The following is a 17,474-nucleotide window of genomic DNA, read 5'->3' as shown; positions in this document are numbered from 1 at the left end:
TAAAACAACCCCCCCCCCCCCCCCCCCCCAAAATACTGTAACACTACATGTCATTCCCTAACACTGAGTAAGTGTAACAGCATCAGCACTAACAAAGTGGTCATTTATGTCAGAATTTGAAACATCCATGGTGTTAGGGACCCAACACTTTTGCTGTGTACTGGGCCGAACTGAGCCAGCCTGTACTGAGATGGCCTGGTTACATTGTTGGAACCAGTTTGGTTCGGGTCAGGATGATAAAGGTGACTTAAAACAAGCAGGAAATGAGAGTATAACTTCATTTTATACATTTATTTTTTAATTAATACATGAGGTAGACAGGGCATCAACCAAAATTAGATGTGGCAAATATCACAAGAAGACTAGAGATACAAATTATTAGCTTTTAATTGTAAATGAGTCACACCTATTGTTCTCTCATATTATTCTGACACTTGTTTACTGTTCATCGACATTTCAGTGTCACATCATTTAGCAGGAGAACTAATTTTCACCAGGAGTCCCTGTAGTCCGTAGTTATATGGCACCAGAAATGAATTGTCAGAAAGACCCTGTATTTCTTAACATCCATTAACACGTACAAAGGTAATAATAACATCAACAAGTGTTCTTAGTCTGTGAGGGACACCATGTGGCGGTGTGTGTTGGTTTAACACAGTTAACACTCGTGATACAGCGATAACATTCTGACTGAACCCACAGTGTGATTTCCCTTTATCTGATTGAATTAAGATATTTGTTTATTGAAGCCCCAAAAATGATCATGCTCAATAAAACATTTAATAGATTGAAGCATGTTTACTAGCGCATGCCTCCAGAATCATTGGGTCATGTTCATCAGGGCACTCAATGGAAAACATTTTAAAAGGCTGCACAAAGTACAACAAAAATAAACCTAACTGGAAAAGTCCAGGTAGGTCCTCAGTTTTCTTCCAATTAGTGCCTAATGAACTGGACCCTGGTCTAGGCCCTTGGCTTATCTAAATCGCCACGCTGTTCTCCACCAAAGCAGGGTCCATGTAGGTGTATGGCACTGGTAGTCCAGAGTTCCTGGCCTTGACGGTCTCGCTGAAGACCTTCAGATCCGTCTGGAATTTCTGAATCATCCTGCAGGGTGGAATCTCGTTGAAGTGCTCCTCTGGGTACTGGCCAAGGGTCACCTGCATATGGAGAATAATTGAAGTTAGCAAAATATTGCTAGTTACTAAATCATTAACATTAAAAAGCACATGTTGTCATGATGTTGCCCACTTTGGGTACAGCGAGCACCCCTCACTCTGCACCAGCCCTTTTCTAAGCACCATCCCCCTACCCCCTGTCTTCTACACCCAGGCTGCTTTGGTCAGAGAGAGGTCGTAAATTCCTGGAGGGGATTATCTCCTCATGGCCACAGTATAGTGAGAGAGTAAAAGTTTTCATAGAAGAGAACAAAGGAATTTCTTCCTCCTCACAGAACTTGAGGTCCGAACAAGATTTATGTCCTGGAGATGGTATAAAAGATCGGCGAAGAATCCAGCTACGAACTGGTCCTTTTGGTACAATTTTGTGAAACTCATGGGAGACAATACCATAAAGGGCTATTACCATAAAGCTGTGTATATGATAACCTCAGATATGAGGTTTACATCTAATTGTTGTATAAGATGAATGAGTGAGGATGATGGTGTCATGTGACAGCCTTTTTCTGCTCTTCCAAGTAAAAGCCCCACCTTGAGAATTTCTCAACAGACCATGTTTCTCTCAATTACGAGAGGACAAAGGTTGCAGAACAGCTTACCTCGATAAATAGAGAGGGCCAAGGTTTGAGACCAGACTGCTGAATCTTTTAACCATCCCACGTGGTTAAACTCTTAGACTATCAATACCGACAGAATAAGAACAAGTCTTTGATATTAATTACTAGTCTGCAGCTAGGAATTCGGTATCATTGAACGCGAAGACCGACAACCGCCAAAACATCTATCCATAACAACATGAATGAATGTCACTCTGAACTATCCATTCTAACCATGACAGAGAGGGCGGCCAGACTCTCCAACAGAAACAAACTTTTCAACAGAGACCCTGATGACACACTGAGCGTAAATATATGTATGGATTGCAATTGTTCCTGAATGAGTGAGCGTTCATGTGCAAAGGATTAACATTTCAATTGTTATAATTACCAACTGTGTGTTGTCTTATCTCAGTCGACCCCCACTTTCCTTTCGTACACCAAGCTGCGATGCCGGTTTATCCCACTAGGGTAACTCCGTTATCATATCCTTGTAACTATCTACTGTTTGTTTATGCATTTCTGTGAATTACTTAGTTAGTAAATAAATGATTTAAAACAATTGAGGTATGGATGACTCACAGTGAAGACTGGGTTCGTGCAGATAACCAACCATTTACGATGTTTGGAATGAGACTAACGTGAGGTAAAGTAAATAGTTCATTAATTAAGAAGACTAATTGATCAGATATTAAAATATCTGAAAAGTTGAATTAGGAAAATTATAACTTTGTAATCTGAATATTTTCCTTGGTGCCCCGACTTCCTAGTTAATTACAGTTACATGATTAATCAGTTTAATCGCGTAATAATAATTACAGCGTTATTTGATAAATAAATCTTCAGTCTAATGATGCCATAGATACGACAACGTAAATAGGATATTTTGTAGCTAAATATAGTATTTTGGGCCTAGATGATATTGATAGTAGTTCATAAAAGATGGCAGACTCACAAAGTCAGTGGATTGCTTGCTAAGGAGCCACATAGTGGACATGCCCTGTGCTGTTGTGCCGACATCGGGGAAGGTCTTCAGCATGGTGCTCTCAGTAGACTGCCCCTTAGTGGTGGGAGGTGGCTGTTGCAGGGAGATGGGGGTGTTGGGCATCCAGCCACCATAGTCATACTGTAACATGAAGAACAATGACTGATTATTACTGACATCCAATATGCTGCTATTCTAAAATGATGATATGATAGTGGCAAGGAATTACAGAAAAAACCTTGCAACATTTTTACAAATACGTCTCTTCCTAAATGGTAGAGGAGGCAGAAAACGTCAGTAGTGCTTAGATTTAGATTAATAACACACTTGAAAAAAAGTATGGGCTACGCTACACCCACCTGTCCAGAGTTGACAGCAGAATGCTGGCCTGAGCAGGTGAAGATCACCACGGTGACAAACTTGACGACCTCTGGCACAGTGGAGAAAGACTGAGGGATTCCTGGACAGAAAGATAAGAACCGAGAGAGGTGTGTGATGAATGGAGTTATGCCAGGGGAGCTGGGTGGACTGTTACTATAGGACAGTCACGTCCATGGAAGATGTGAGTTATGCCGGGGAAGTTATGGACCAGAAACCAAAAAACATATTGGCAAAAACAAGACATTTCACCATACGTCATTACCACCCCCCCACCCCCCACCCCCATATTACCCTGTACATCGTCACCTGTGCATTCTTGGGCCAGGAAGCCATGGTCAAAGATATCCTTGATCCAGTTCTGTAGTTCCTGGTCTTCCCGGACCTCTGAGTCACTCTTGTAATAGAAACCAATCACTCCCTCTACAAACCTATACGGAAGGCGACAACGGAAGAACGAAGAAGAAAGAAGATATCATATCTATGTAGAGCTATGCTTTCACTGTAGATTCTACCAGCGGATGATACTGTACTACCACCATGTAGGTCTGCTCTACTGCTCTGTCGTAGCCTACCTGTGGATGATGTCCCACAGCTTGAGTCCATCATCCCTGTAGTAGTTGTTGGGGACTGACTCCAGACCTCGTGCAGTGATGTCTTCCGGCATACAGAGGGAGCTGTAGGTCAATGAGGCCACAGATCTCCTCAGGATCTCATTCATCGCCTCTCCGCCCGAAGCAGCAAACTACAACGTCACTTAAAGTTACTTGATTACATAATTCTGTAACATTATAATGTACTTTAACTAAGCTGCAATATTACACTGGTTCTATGAGAGATAGTGAACCTACCAGCAAGTATGTTGACCAGGAGGGCCAAATGACCATACATGGGGGTACTGTAGGTTCACTACAAGACATACAACCGCATGTACGCTGACTCTGACACAACTTCCATGGATGTGTGATTCCTAATATGGACACCACACACTTCTATGGAAACAGTCCACTCAGTAGCCTACCTGAGTGAAAACTCCTTCATCAGCTATTAGAAATGCCCGGGCCAAGAGGTTGATCTGGAGGGAGTAGCGGGTGTGTGGAATCAGAAGCTAAAGCAGTAAACCAGGGTGGAGAGAAGGATGGATGGTTAACAATCCCAAGAGAGAAACTGGCTTTAGTAAAGACTGTCTGGAGGACCACATTAGAAAGAAATGTATTATACTTTCATGTGTCATTATCCTCTGTCATGGTGCAAACACACCAAGACAGTCGGGAAGAGGGCACGACAATGCCTATTCCCCCACAGGAGACCGAAGAGATTTGCCCTGGGTCCTCAGATCATTAAAAAGTTCTACAGCTGCACTATCGAGAGGATCCTGACCGGTTGCATCACCGCCTGGTATGGCAACTGCTCAGCATCCAACTGTAAGGCGCTACAGAGGGTAGTGTGTACGGGCCAGTACATCACTGGGGCCAAGCTTCCTGCCATTCAGTACCTCTATACTAGGCGGTGTCAGAGGAAGGCCCCAAAATTTGTCAAAGACTTGAGTCACCCAAGTCATAGACTGCTCTCTCTGCTACCGCACGGCAAGCAGTACCGGAGCTCCAGGTCTAGGTCCAAAAGGCTCATTAACAGCTACTACCCACAAGCCATAAGATTGCTGAACGATCAATTAAATGGCCACCCGGACTATTTATATTGATCCCACCCCTCACTTTACCACTGCCTACATGTACAAATTCTTCAATTACTTCGAGTAACCTGTACCCACGCACATTGACTCGGTACCGGTACCGCCTGTATATAGCCTCGTTATTGTTATTTTATTGTGTTATTTTTTTGTACTTTAGTTTATTTAGTCAATATTTTCTTAATTCTATTTACTTAACTGCATTGTTGATAGGTAAGCATTTCACGGTATGGTCTAAAGCTGTTATATTCGGTGCATTCGGTGCATGTGACAAATAAAATTTTATTTTATTTGATCCTCGGAGCACTATACTTCAACTTTTCAACTGGACATAATAATATGCTATGCTATGCTATATTATGTTATGTTATGCTATGCTATGCTATATTCTGTTATGCTATAATATATTATCTTGTTGTATGCTATATGATGTTATGCTATTCAATGATATGTTATGCTAAGCTATATTATATTATGCTATGCTGTGCTATATTATGTTATGCTATGATATGTTATGCTATATTATGCTATGCTATATTATGTTATGCAATGCTATGTTATGTTATGCTCAGTGGAGGCTGCTGGGGGGAGGACGGCTCACAGTAAAGGCTGGAATGGAGTGAATGGAAGCCATGTGTTTGATAACATTCCACTCCAGCCATTACCACTTGTCCGTCCTCCCCAATTAGGGTTCCACCAACCTCCTGGGTTTATGCTATGTTATGCTATGCTGTACTGTGTTATGTACCTTGTAGAGGGGGTGCACCATGGGCATGTTGCGCAGCAGTGCTACAGCGAACACCTCAGCCAGGAGGTGAGTGCGCAGCAGGTGGACGTTGAGCTGGTGCTCTTGAAAGTCAGCGCTCCTCACAAAGATCTTGGCCAGGAGCCAGTCATACTCAGAGTCAGTAGGAAGGAAGATGGGGTTGTCTTTTGCAGGCTTCTGCTTCAGCTGTGGAGAGAGAGAGTGTTAGGTACCTCATAGATGGCTACCAGCAACATTATCCCTGTTTAATGGAAAAATACAAATAATAACATTAGCGGATTCCTTTTTGGTGCAACATAGAACCCTTTTTTGAAGGTTCTGTAAATAACCATGAACTTAAGGTTATAAATGGAACGTTCATGGTGCTATAAAGAACCCTTTTCCTAAAGTTCTATAAATAACTATAAAAAATGGTTCTACATAGCACCAAAAAGGGTTCTGCTATCGTTACAAATCTTTTTGGTTTAGGGCTTGACATTTACTTTTTTAGCCACTTGTCCTTAGGACAAGTAGGAAACATTTTTACCAAAAGCTCAAGACACAAAAAAATGGTCTGTAACACCATTTGTACATCATTGTATGATGCAAGGAACCACTTTACAAAATTAAATGCATTACTAGATTTTTTTTAACCATAGAGAATCAGACAAACATGGAGGCTACACTCTGTCTATTGGCTTCTTCGCATATTCAATCAGTCTCAAAATACAACACTGCCCCTTTAAGGCTCTCCTGGAGGACAGTTGGACACCCTTGATAGTCTATAAAATGTTGCAACATTACAATTACAACCAAATAGCCTACTTGTTATGTCTTTATAATTAAGGGCTTCCTGTCATCACTGGGATGATACAAAATATGTCTACGGTTCTACAGATTCAAAATGCATACAACCACTGCACATGAATAATGTAAATATGTAATAGGCTGAAGCAACAGATCAGACCGTTTAGCTTAAAATGTTGATACATTTGTTTACATTTAAAAAAATTCATATTATAAGCTCAACAATGCGCACATGGCTTTAGGCTAATTTTAGTGGCATTGTTGAATTCAAATTTATAATAGGAAGCTAGGACTGATGGTTTGGTTAGCTAAACTAGCAAGTAATTTTGGTTACCCAGGCAACTAGTGTCGCTATCTAGTAAACTTGCTAGCTATTTCAGTGGATGTTGAACTCTTTTATCCCTGAAAGGAACACATTTCTAGCAGTAAATGTGCTAAATTATAGCCATGATATAATAGGGATAATCAACTCGGGGCTGTAACGGTTGTCATCTTCCTCTTCTGAGGAGGAGTAAGAAATATCGGACCAATATGCAGCGTGGTAAGTGTTCATCATATTTATTCCACTGAACACAGAAAACAAGCGAATAAAGGACCATACCAGGCCTAAACATAGAAACACAACACCTAGACATACAACATAGAATACCCACCCACATCACACCCTAACCAAACTAGAAATAGAAACATACAAAGCAATCTACAGTCAGGGCGTGACAGGGGCTCTATGCGTACTCTGGAAAATAATGTAGCTCTGTGGAAGGTTAGTTCCACTCTGCTAGCGCGTTGTGGAACACACCTCATCATTAATTATTTTCCAGAGAACACATAGTCGTTGATTATCCCTTATGCATTTCACAAGACACTTTCACTAGCTATAGTCATATTTAACATGTAATGACACAATAACACAAAAATAAACTGGAATGACACTCTCACTCAAAAAGAGCCTTGAGCAAACCACAACCCAATATCAAACATATTTTCTTTGGGCGCTGTCAGATACAGTGGAGGCTGGTGGAGGGAAACATGGGGAGGACGGGCTAGTTGTAATGTTTGGAACATAAAGAAGGGAGCGGTAGTAATGAGCCCGTACTCTCCATTTCTATCTCCACCAGCCTCCATGGGTAAGTGGGCTCTCTAAAGGAGATTGAAACATGATGGGTTTACAGACTCTCTCACTTGTAATGGTCTCCGTGACTGTATTCTTCACTTCAAAGTTAGTTAGGGCAACCTTACCTGGATGGCGATGGGAACCAGCTTGTCATCAGGGGTTCTGTAGAGCAGAACCAGAGGAGCCACCATGTACTGTTTTTTCCTATTGATCACGTTTGCCTTTAATCCATCCAGGTTCTTGTAGTCAAGCAGGAATATGTTGCCGCTCTGTTTGGGATTGGATGACATGGGAGAATAAATCCAAAAGTTACTGTAGGATAGAATGCAAAAATGCAACAGGTTAGGATTATGGTTCACTTTCTTGGTATTTTGGAATGGGACAGATATTGTAGCTCTGTGTTTTACTAGGATTATCCCAAAAAACATCCAATAAAGTTATTTTTGCGATTACTTTCTTTGACTTTAGGGTTACCATCCCCCCACAAAAACATAAAAGAAAGTAATACTGGTATCAGCCTCCAAGCTGGTCTCAGCCTCCAGTATTTATGCTGCAGTAGTTTGTGTCGGGGGGCTAGGGTCAGTTTGTTATATCTGGAGTACTTCTCCTGTCCTATTCGGTGTCCTGTGTGAATTTAAGTGTGCTTTCTCTAATTCTCTCTTTCTCTCTTTCTTTCTCTCTCTCGGAGGACCTGAGCCCTAGGACCATGCCCCAGGACTACCTGACATGATGACTCCTTTCTGTCCCCAGTCCACCTGGCCGTGCTGCTGCTCCAGTTTCAACTGTTCTGCCTTATTATTATTTGACCATGCTGGTCATTTATGAACATTTGAACATCTTGGCCATGTTCTGTTATAATCTCCACCCGGCACAGCCAGAAGAGGACTGGCCACCCCACATAGCCTGGTTCCTCTCTAGGTTTCTTCCTAGGTTTTGTCCTTTCTAGGGAGTTTTTCCTATACACCGTGCTTCTACACCTGCACCTGCTTGCTGTTTGGGGTTTTAGGCTGGGTTTCTGTACAGCACTTTGAGATATCAGCTGATGTACGAAGGGCTATATAAATACATTTGATTTGATTTTGATTTGATGTTTTTAATTTTTTCAGTGACCAGGTTTCATCCAACATTTTTGAAGTACATGTCAGATAGAAAATGTCACGACCGGCCTGAAGGAAACAGAACGTTTGTCTGTAAACCCTCAGCATGTCAACAAAACAAAATATGCTAGACAAGGTGGGATATTTTTGTGTCTGTAAAATGTATTATGCGAGAAATGGTGGTGGAATGGCACTTTTATGTGCAAAAATTGATATAATAACCATCATATCTAAGTAAACTTGAGTCACATGTTGTGTGGTCCTCTCACTACGACTCAGGAAAACATGCAGTTTATTAGATGAAATAAGTCATGATGAACTTTACAGGGTGGTGAAAGTGCACAGTGATGAACTTGATGGTCCTTTCCAATACATATCTAGGGTCATTTTCTGGTGACATGATTACCGATGCTTGACTGCCATTGATAAATAAAATTATATATTTTTTGTCCATATAATAATAATAATATCATAATGTTGTCAGGTGCGTGAATGAGGACCCAAAAGCGAATTAACAAACAGAGTTTCTTTAATGATGAACACACGTGGGCTCAGATGGACAGGTAGATTCCGACAGGACAGGACAAGGTTGCAGCAAACACGATGATAGTCTGGTTCAGGCATGAGACACACAAACAAGAATCCGACAAAGACAGGAGCAGAAACAGAGAGAGATATAGGGACCTAATCAGAGGGAAAAAGGGAACAGGTGGGAAAAGGGGTGAATGAGGTAGTCAGAGAAGACAAGGAACAGCTGGGGGAAAGAGGGACAGAAACGGTAACCTAGTACGACCAGCAGAGGGAGACAGGGTGAAAGGAAAGGACAGAAAGACACAACATGACAATACATGACAGTACCCCCCCACTCACCGAGCGCCTCCTGGCGCACTCGAGGAGGAAACCTGGCGGCAACGGAGGAAATCCTCGATCAGCGCACGGTCCAGCACGTCCCGAGAGGGAACCCAACTCCTCTCCTCAGGACCGTACCCCTCCCAATCTACGAGGTACTGGTGACCACGGCCCCGAGGACGCATGTCCAAAATCCTACGGACCCTGTAGATGGGTGCGCCCTCGACAAGGATGGGGGGGGGGGGGGGGAAGACGAGCGGGGGCGCGAAGAACGGGCTTGATACAGGAGACATGGAAGACCGGGTGGACGCGACGAAGGTATCGCGGAAGAAGAAGTCGAACTGCGACAGGATTAATGACCCGAGAAATACGGAACGGACCAATGAACCGCGGGGTCAACTTGCGAGAAGCCGTCTTAAGGGGAAGGTTCTGAGTGGAGAGCCAAACTCTCTGACCGCGACAATATCTAGGACTCTTAGTTCTACGCTTATTAGCAGCCCTCACAGTCTGCGTCCTATAACGGCAAAGTGCAGACCTGACCCTCTTCCAGGTGCGCTCGCAACGTTGGACAAAAGCCTGAGCGGAGGGGACGCTGGACTCGGCGAACTGAGATGAGAACAGCGGAGGCTGGTACCCGAGGCTACTCTGAAAAGGAGATAGCCCGGTCGCAGACGAAGGAAGCGAGTTGTGGGCGTATTCTGCCCAGGGGAGCTGTTCTGACCAAGACGCAGGGTTGCGAAAAGAAAGACTGCGTAAGATGCGACCAATAGTCTGATTGGCCCGTTCTGCTTGACCGTTAGACTGGGGGTGAAAGCCGGAAGAGAGACTGACGGAAGCCCCAATCAAACGGCAAAACTCCCTCCAAAATTGAGACGTGAATTGCGGACCTCTGTCCGAAACGACGTCTGACGGAAGGCCATGAATTCTGAAAACATTCTCGATGATGATTTGTGCCGTCTCTTTAGCAGAAGGAAGCTTAGCAAGGGGAATGAAATGAGCCGCCTTAGAGAACCTATCGACAACCGTAAGAATAACAGTCTTCCCCGCTGACGAAGGCAGTCCGGTGACAAAATCTAAGGCGATGTGAGACCACGGTCGAGAGGGAATGGGAAGCGGCCTGAGACGGCCGGCAGGAGGGGAGTTACCGGACTTAGTCTGCGCGCAGACCGAACAAGCAGCCACGAAACGACGCGTGTCATGCTCCCGGGTGGGCCACCAAAAACGCTGGCGAAACGGCTAACTTGGCAGAGTGAGCCCACTGAAGAACGGCCAGACGAGTAGGAACGGGAACGAAAAGAAGGTTCCTAGGACAAGCGCGCGGCGACGGAGTGTGAGTGAGCGCTTGCTTTACCTGCCTCTCAATTCCCCAGACAGTCAACCCGACAACACGCCCCTCAGGGAGAATCCCCTCGGGGTCAGTGGAGGCTACTGAAGAACTGAAGAGACGAGATAAAGCATCAGGCTTGGTGTTCTTAGAGCCCGGACGATAAGAAATCACGAACTCGAAACGAGCGAAAAACAGCGCCCAACGCGCCTGACGCGCATTAAGTCGTTTGGCAGAACGGATGTACTCAAGGTTCCTATGGTCAGTCCAAACGACAAAAGGAACGGTCGCCCCCTCCAACCACTGTCGCCATTCGCCTAGGGCTAACCGGATGGCGAGCAGTTCGCGGTTTCCCACATCATAGTTACGTTCCGACGGCGACAGGCGATGAGAAAAATACGCGCATGGGTGGACCTTGTCGTCAGAGAGGGAGCGCTGAGAAAGAATGGCTCCCACGCCCACCTCTGACGCGTCAACCTCGACAACGAACTGTCTAGAGACGTCAGGTGTAACAAGGATAGGAGCGGATGTAAAACGATTCTTGAGGAGATCAAAAGCTCCCTGGGCGGAAACGGACCACTTAAAGCACGTCTTGACAGAAGTAAGGGCTGTGAGAGGAGCTGCCACCTGACCGAAATTACGGATGAAACGACGATAGAAGTTCGCGAAGCCGAGAAAGCGCTGCAGCTCGACGCGTGACTTAGGGGCGGGCCAATCAATGACAGCTTGGACCTTAGCGGGATCCATCTTAATGCCTTCAGCGGAAATAACAGAACCGAGAAATGTGACGGAGGAGGCATGAAAAGTGCACTTCTCAGCCTTCACAAAAAGACAATTCTCTAAAAGGCGCTGGAGGACACGTCGAACGTGCTGAACATGAATCTGGAGTGACGGTGAAAAAATCAGGATATCGTCAAGGTAAACGAAAACAAAGATGTTCAGCATGTCTCTCAGGACATCATTGACTAATGCCTGAAAGACAGCTGGAGCGTTAGCGAGGCCGAAAGGAAGAACCCGGTATTCAAAGTGCCCTAACGGAGTGTTAAACGCCGTCTTCCACTCGTCCCCCTCCCTGATGCGCACGAGATGGTAAGCGTTACGAAGGTCCAACTTAGTGAAAAACCTGGCTCCCTGCAGGATCTCGAAGGCTGAAGACATAAGAGGAAGCGGATAACGATTCTTCACTGTTATGTCATTCAGCCCTCGATAATCTATGCAGGGGCGCAGAGACCCGTCCTTCTTCTTGACAAAAAAAAACCCCGCTCCGGCGGGAGAGGAGGAGGGGACTATGGTACCGGCGTCAAGAGCTACAGACAAATAATCCTCGAGAGCCTTACGTTCGGGAGCCGACAGAGAGTATAGTCTACCCCGGGGGGGAGTGGTTCCCGGAAGGAGATCAATACTACAATCATACGACCGGTGTGGAGGAAGAGAGGTGGCCCTGGACCGACTGAACACCGTGCGCAGATCGTGATATTCCTCCGGCACCCCTGTCAAATCACCAGGCTCCTCCTGTGAAGAAGAGACAGAGGAAACAGGAGGGATAGCAGACATTAAACATTTCACATGACAAGAGACGTTCCAGGAGAGGATAGAATTACTAGACCAATTAATGGAAGGATTATGACAAACTAGCCAGGGATGGCCCAAAACAACAGGTGTAAAAGGTGAACGAAAAATTAAAAAAGAAATGGTTTCGCTATGATTACCAGAAACAGTGAGGGTTAAAGGTAGCGTCTCACGCTGAATCCTGGGGAGAGGACTACCATCCAGGGCGAACAAGGCCGTGGACTCCCTTAACTGTCTGAGAGGAATGTCATGTTCCCGAGCCCAGGTCTCGTCCATAAAACAGCCCTCCACCCCAGAGTCTATTAAGGCACTGCAGGAAGCTGACGAACCGGTCCAGCGTAGATGGACCGACAAGGTAGTGCAGGATCTTGAAGGAGAGACAGGAGTAGTAGCGCTCACCAGTAGCCCTCCGCTTACTGATGAGCTCTGGCTTTTACTGGACATGAAGTGACAAAATGACCAGCAGAACCGCAATAGAGACAGAGGCGGTTGGTGATTCTCCGTTCCCTCTCCTTAGTCGAGATGCGGATACCTCCCAGCTGCATAGGCTCAGCTCCCGAGCCGGCAGAGGAAGATGGTAGTGATGCGGAGAGGGGGGCAACGGAGAACGCGAGCTCCTTTCCACGAGCTCGGTGACGAAGATCAACCCGTCGCTCAATGCGAATAGCGAGTTCAATCAAGGAATCCACGCTGGAAGGAACCTCCCGGGAGAGAATCTCATCCTTTACCTCTGCGCGGAGACCCTCCAGAAGACGAGCGAGCAAAGCCGGCTCGTTCCAGCCACTGGAGGCAGCAAGAGTGCGAAACTCAATAGAGTAGTCTGTTATGGATCGATTGCCTTGACATAGGGAAGACAGGGCCCTGGAAGCCTCCTCCCAAAAAACAGATCAATCAAAAACCCGTATCATCTCCTCCTTAAAGTCCTGATACTGGTTAGTGCACTCAGCCCTTGCCTCCCAGATTGCCGTGCCCCACTCACGAGCCCGTCCAGTAAGGAGAGATATGACGTAGGCGACACGAGCAGTGCTCCTGGCGTAAGTGTTGGGCTGGAGAGAAAACACAATATCACACTGGGTGAGGAACGAGCGGCATTCAGTGGGCTCCCCAGAGTAACACGGCGGGTTATTGATTCTGGGCTCCGGAGATTCGAAAGCCCTGGAAGTGGCCGGTGGATCGAGGCGGAGATGGTGAACCTGTTCTGTGAGGTTGGAGACTTGGGTGGCCAGGGTCTCAACGGCATGTCGAGCAGCAGACAATTCCTGCTCGTGTCTGCCTAGCATCGCTCCCTGGATCTCGACGGCTGAGTGGAGAGGATCCGAAGTCGCTGGGTCCATTCTTGGTCGGATTCTTCTGTCAGGTGCGTGAATGAGGACCCAAAAGCGAATTAACAAACAGAGTTTCTTTAATGATGAACACACGTGGGCTCAGATGGACAGGTAGATTCCGACAGGACAGGACAAGGTTGCAGCAAACACGATGATAGTCTGGTTCAGGCATGAGACACACAAACAAGAATCCGACAAAGACAGGAGCAGAAACAGAGAGAGATATAGGGACCTAATCAGAGGGAAAAAGGGAACAGGTGGGAAAAGGGGTGAATGAGGTAGTCAGAGAAGACAAGGAACAGCTGGGGGAAAGAGGGACAGAAACGGTAACCTAGTACGACCAGCAGAGGGAGACAGGGTGAAAGGAAAGGACAGAAAGACACAACATGACAATACATGACAAATGTAGGCTATACCTGCACTGTATCTGCCAGCTGTTGGCTAGAGTGCACAAGCCAAGACCAGAGTGGGCACATTCGCTATTTAACAGAAAAATAATTGTGACAAAGCAACCAGAGTTTTTATTTTATTTTTATGTTTGGGTACATGGGAACCATAAAGGGTATTTTTATGTTTGGGTACATGAGAACCATAAAGGTTATTTTTATGTACACTACGTCATCACACAGACTTTTTTCCGCAACAGGTCAATTTGATGGAAACATCTATCGTGGGGAAATGTGCACATTTTTTTATGCGGAATTGAGAATATTTGCATGAAAATCTATCGCCAATTGGATGGAAACCTAGCTATTGAGAAACGTACTGGATGGACCTCCACAAAAGTCATCTGTAGGTCCAAAAAGGAATCTGGTACATGCTTCTGATGGTCCAAGAAAGTGGACGTCTAGACATCCAACAAAAGGATCTCCATTGACTTCCATTGATAATTGTGAATATCTAAGATATTCACCTTGGTCCAAGAGGACTGCCCCTAGTCCAGCGCCACCCTTGGTAGAAGTGGTACTGCAATAATTTAGGCAACTTTTAACAAAGAGTCCCATTTTGACATACTGTACAGTACCTGCAATTCCTTTAGGAGGCTGGACGATCCACGAAGAGAGGGCTTGACCATGTCTCCTGTGACGGGGAAATTTGCCGGCAACTCCGAGCAGCGACGGATCAACATGGGGTTGCAGCCGTTCAGATACTGGTACCCGAAAAACTCGTCTTCCTTCCAGTGCTCCTGTGCGTAGTCTGGAAGGAGGAAATTCTGGGTCGTATTAATTAGTGCACACCGTAGTAAAACCTTTTGCAACAGAAAATAAAATCAATCGTTTCTTATTGGACAGGTATTCCCTCCCTGTTTCAGTCTGTTTTCTTCCAGATGATGCCTAGTAAACCAGGGTCGTTTTCAGTATATAGAGTACCAGTCAAAAGTTTGAAGCTGGTCGAGAGAATGCCAAGAGTGTGCAAAGCTGTCATCAAGCCAAAGGGTTGCTACTTTGAAGAATCTCAAATATAAAATATTTGTTTAACACTTTTTTGGTTACTACATGATTCCATATGTGTTATTTCATAGTTTTAACGTCTTCACTATTATTCTCAAATGTAGAAAATAGTGAAAATGAAGAAAAAAAACTTGAATGGGTAGGTGTGTCCAATCTTTTGACTGGTACTGAATGTATATTTTTATTGGACATATTCAAGTAGTATTACTTCCCCTTTCTCTTTGTTTCAAAACATTTAACACCTAATAAACAGGCCCCTGGAGTTAATATTGCAAAAGCAGCTATGAAATGCACTCACCTGAGATGACAGTTCTATTGAGGCAGACATTGCTGATTTCATCAATGTTTTTCCAGCTCTTCTTGCTGTCAGAATACCCCATTAGTTTCAGCTCAGTGATCCTACAGAATGGGAGACAATGAACTATGTCAAGCTGAGCCAATAGAGTTTCACAAAGCAAATGTACAACTCAACAATATAAATGAATGGAATACTTTAGAAGAGTATTAATGATCGGCTGCAGGAAGTACTATTTGAACTGTCCTTAGAGGATGAATTATGCCCGACGTATGCAACGCAATTAGCTACGCAAAAATGGCTGTCCTGCATAGTCGTAAAAATATGCAAGTGTGTACAACCCAAAATGTTAAACTCACCACGTACTGGACAAAGGAAAAAAGCTCAAATCCGCACTGAACTATTCTCAAGTTTTAATGTAATTATCAGCAGGAGAGGGCAGAGCAATCAGACACATTTGGGCGATAGCCTTCATCAGCGTTTGGAGAAAAATAAGGCATTCACACATAGTTATAATTGATGAAACATTGTAGTATCTTTTTTCACAATCATAATTTACATTCATTATTCACATACATTATTCTACTATTTTTCACAACTTCTAGTGCCTAATAATACATTAAAATGTAGAGAATATTTTAATGAATGAGGGTTTTGGGGTTCCCCCCCCAGTGCATGCCTTTTGAACCCGGCACCCAACAACTTTTAGTTACTACAGACCTTCGAGTTGAGCACGCCGATTCGTCATTCTGTAACTTACCACATAACCACATAGGGAAGCCATTATGAGTAGCACATTGCATTCTCGTGTTGTGTACTCAAGTCGGGTATACATTTGGCTTAGGTGAGGAACTCACCCGGTGGCGGCGGTGAAGAGGAACTGGGTGGCCTTGGTGAAAGAGAATTGGATCTCGCTGGGAAGATCCAGAGGGTTGTCTGCCTTCATGCTGCCGGGGAAACCCTCCTTGTAGGTATCCCAGCTGAGTAGGAGGAGGAGCAGGAGGAGCAGGAGAAAGAGGAGGAGCAGGAAATATATGGAGGTTGGTCAGATATAATGGACAGACTGGGCAGCTAGGACGAAAGACCACAGCACCTACCAGTACAGCTCAGTTCTCGTCTTCATCTCCAGTTCCCTGCTGTACCTGGCAAGATGATTAGTTTCATCACAGAGCCTTTTAGCTGAAAAATAAAAAAATAAAATAAATCACAATGGCTGCAAGTATAAATTTTTTCCCCATGCATTACTCATTCTAACATGTTTGCATGTGATGTTGTTTCATAACGTCACACCGTGCTGACCTGTGCCCTCTCTGAACAGGTGCACCTCCTTGTCCAGAATCCAACAGTAGATAGGGAACTGGCATGTGCCTCTCTCTGGCGTCGTCACGACAACCTTGGATGGGAACCAGGCATCCAGGGGGAAGAGTGGGAGGGGCTGTTTGTCCAGCTCTATCAGCACCAGCTTGCCGAGTGAAAAGGGGCACACCACGTCGAATTCACGAGACCCCTGCAGAGAGAGCAGGGGAGAGAGAGATGGAGGAAGTGAGAGATAGATGGAGGGAATGAGAGAATGAGATGGATGGAGGGAGGGAGTGAGTGAGAGAGAGATAAAGGGAAGGGCAGAGAGAGAAGATGAGAGAGAGAGAGCGAGAGAGAGCGGAATCTGGACTGTGTGAGAAAGCAAGTAACAAAGGCAAATATAACTAATCCTGTACTACCAGTATTATTACTTAAGTGTCCAACATACAGGCAACAAAGTCTTCATGTCATATACACTATATGTTAATGAACATATTGGGTTCTTTTGGGTGTGTTTTGAGTACAGTATTTGAAAAATGCAAATGGTAAGTCTTATTGAAGCTAGAATCATTTGTTGCTACATCCATTATTATAATTTTTAATTATATATACCCATAGATTCTTGAAGAATGTAATTTATAATTGCTTAGTTCAACTGTCTTACCCAATCAGAACCCAAAATATAAGCTTGTTTTACACCAATGTTTGTAAACATTGTAAATGTGAACAAACACTAAGCTATAGCCACAAAACATGGTTAAAAGTACACATT

General features: G+C 44.7%; 1 protein-coding gene across 4 annotated transcripts in view; it reads right to left on the bottom strand.

Moving 5' to 3' along the window:
* Positions 1-300: 300 nt before the first annotated feature.
* LOC110534564 (hydroperoxide isomerase ALOXE3) overlaps positions 301-17,474 on the bottom strand; it is an 80,641-nt gene continuing 63,467 nt past the window's right edge. For all 4 annotated transcript variants that reach the window (XM_036933813.1, XM_036933815.1, XM_036933816.1 and 1 more), the window contains exons 3-15: positions 16,703-16,910; positions 16,501-16,582; positions 16,261-16,383; positions 15,407-15,507; positions 14,682-14,854; positions 7,619-7,762; positions 5,576-5,779; positions 4,159-4,245; positions 3,713-3,882; positions 3,447-3,568; positions 3,119-3,219; positions 2,730-2,900; positions 301-1,160 (exon numbers count right to left, since the gene is read on the bottom strand). In XM_036933813.1, coding sequence (XP_036789708.1) covers positions 981-1,160; positions 2,730-2,900; positions 3,119-3,219; positions 3,447-3,568; positions 3,713-3,882; positions 4,159-4,245; positions 5,576-5,779; positions 7,619-7,762; positions 14,682-14,854; positions 15,407-15,507; positions 16,261-16,383; positions 16,501-16,582; positions 16,703-16,910 — 1,866 coding nt within the window. In that variant the 3' untranslated portion in view covers positions 301-980. The remainder of the gene's footprint in view (positions 1,161-2,729; positions 2,901-3,118; positions 3,220-3,446; positions 3,569-3,712; positions 3,883-4,158; positions 4,246-5,575; positions 5,780-7,618; positions 7,763-14,681; positions 14,855-15,406; positions 15,508-16,260; positions 16,384-16,500; positions 16,583-16,702; positions 16,911-17,474) is intronic.

The sequence above is a fragment of the Oncorhynchus mykiss genome, chromosome 10, assembly GCF_013265735.2.
Source record: "Oncorhynchus mykiss isolate Arlee chromosome 10, USDA_OmykA_1.1, whole genome shotgun sequence".
Taxonomy (NCBI): Eukaryota; Metazoa; Chordata; class Actinopteri; order Salmoniformes; family Salmonidae; genus Oncorhynchus; species Oncorhynchus mykiss.
The sequence above is the reverse complement of the archived record's forward strand: the minus strand, read 5'-3'. Positions and strand labels throughout refer to the sequence as shown.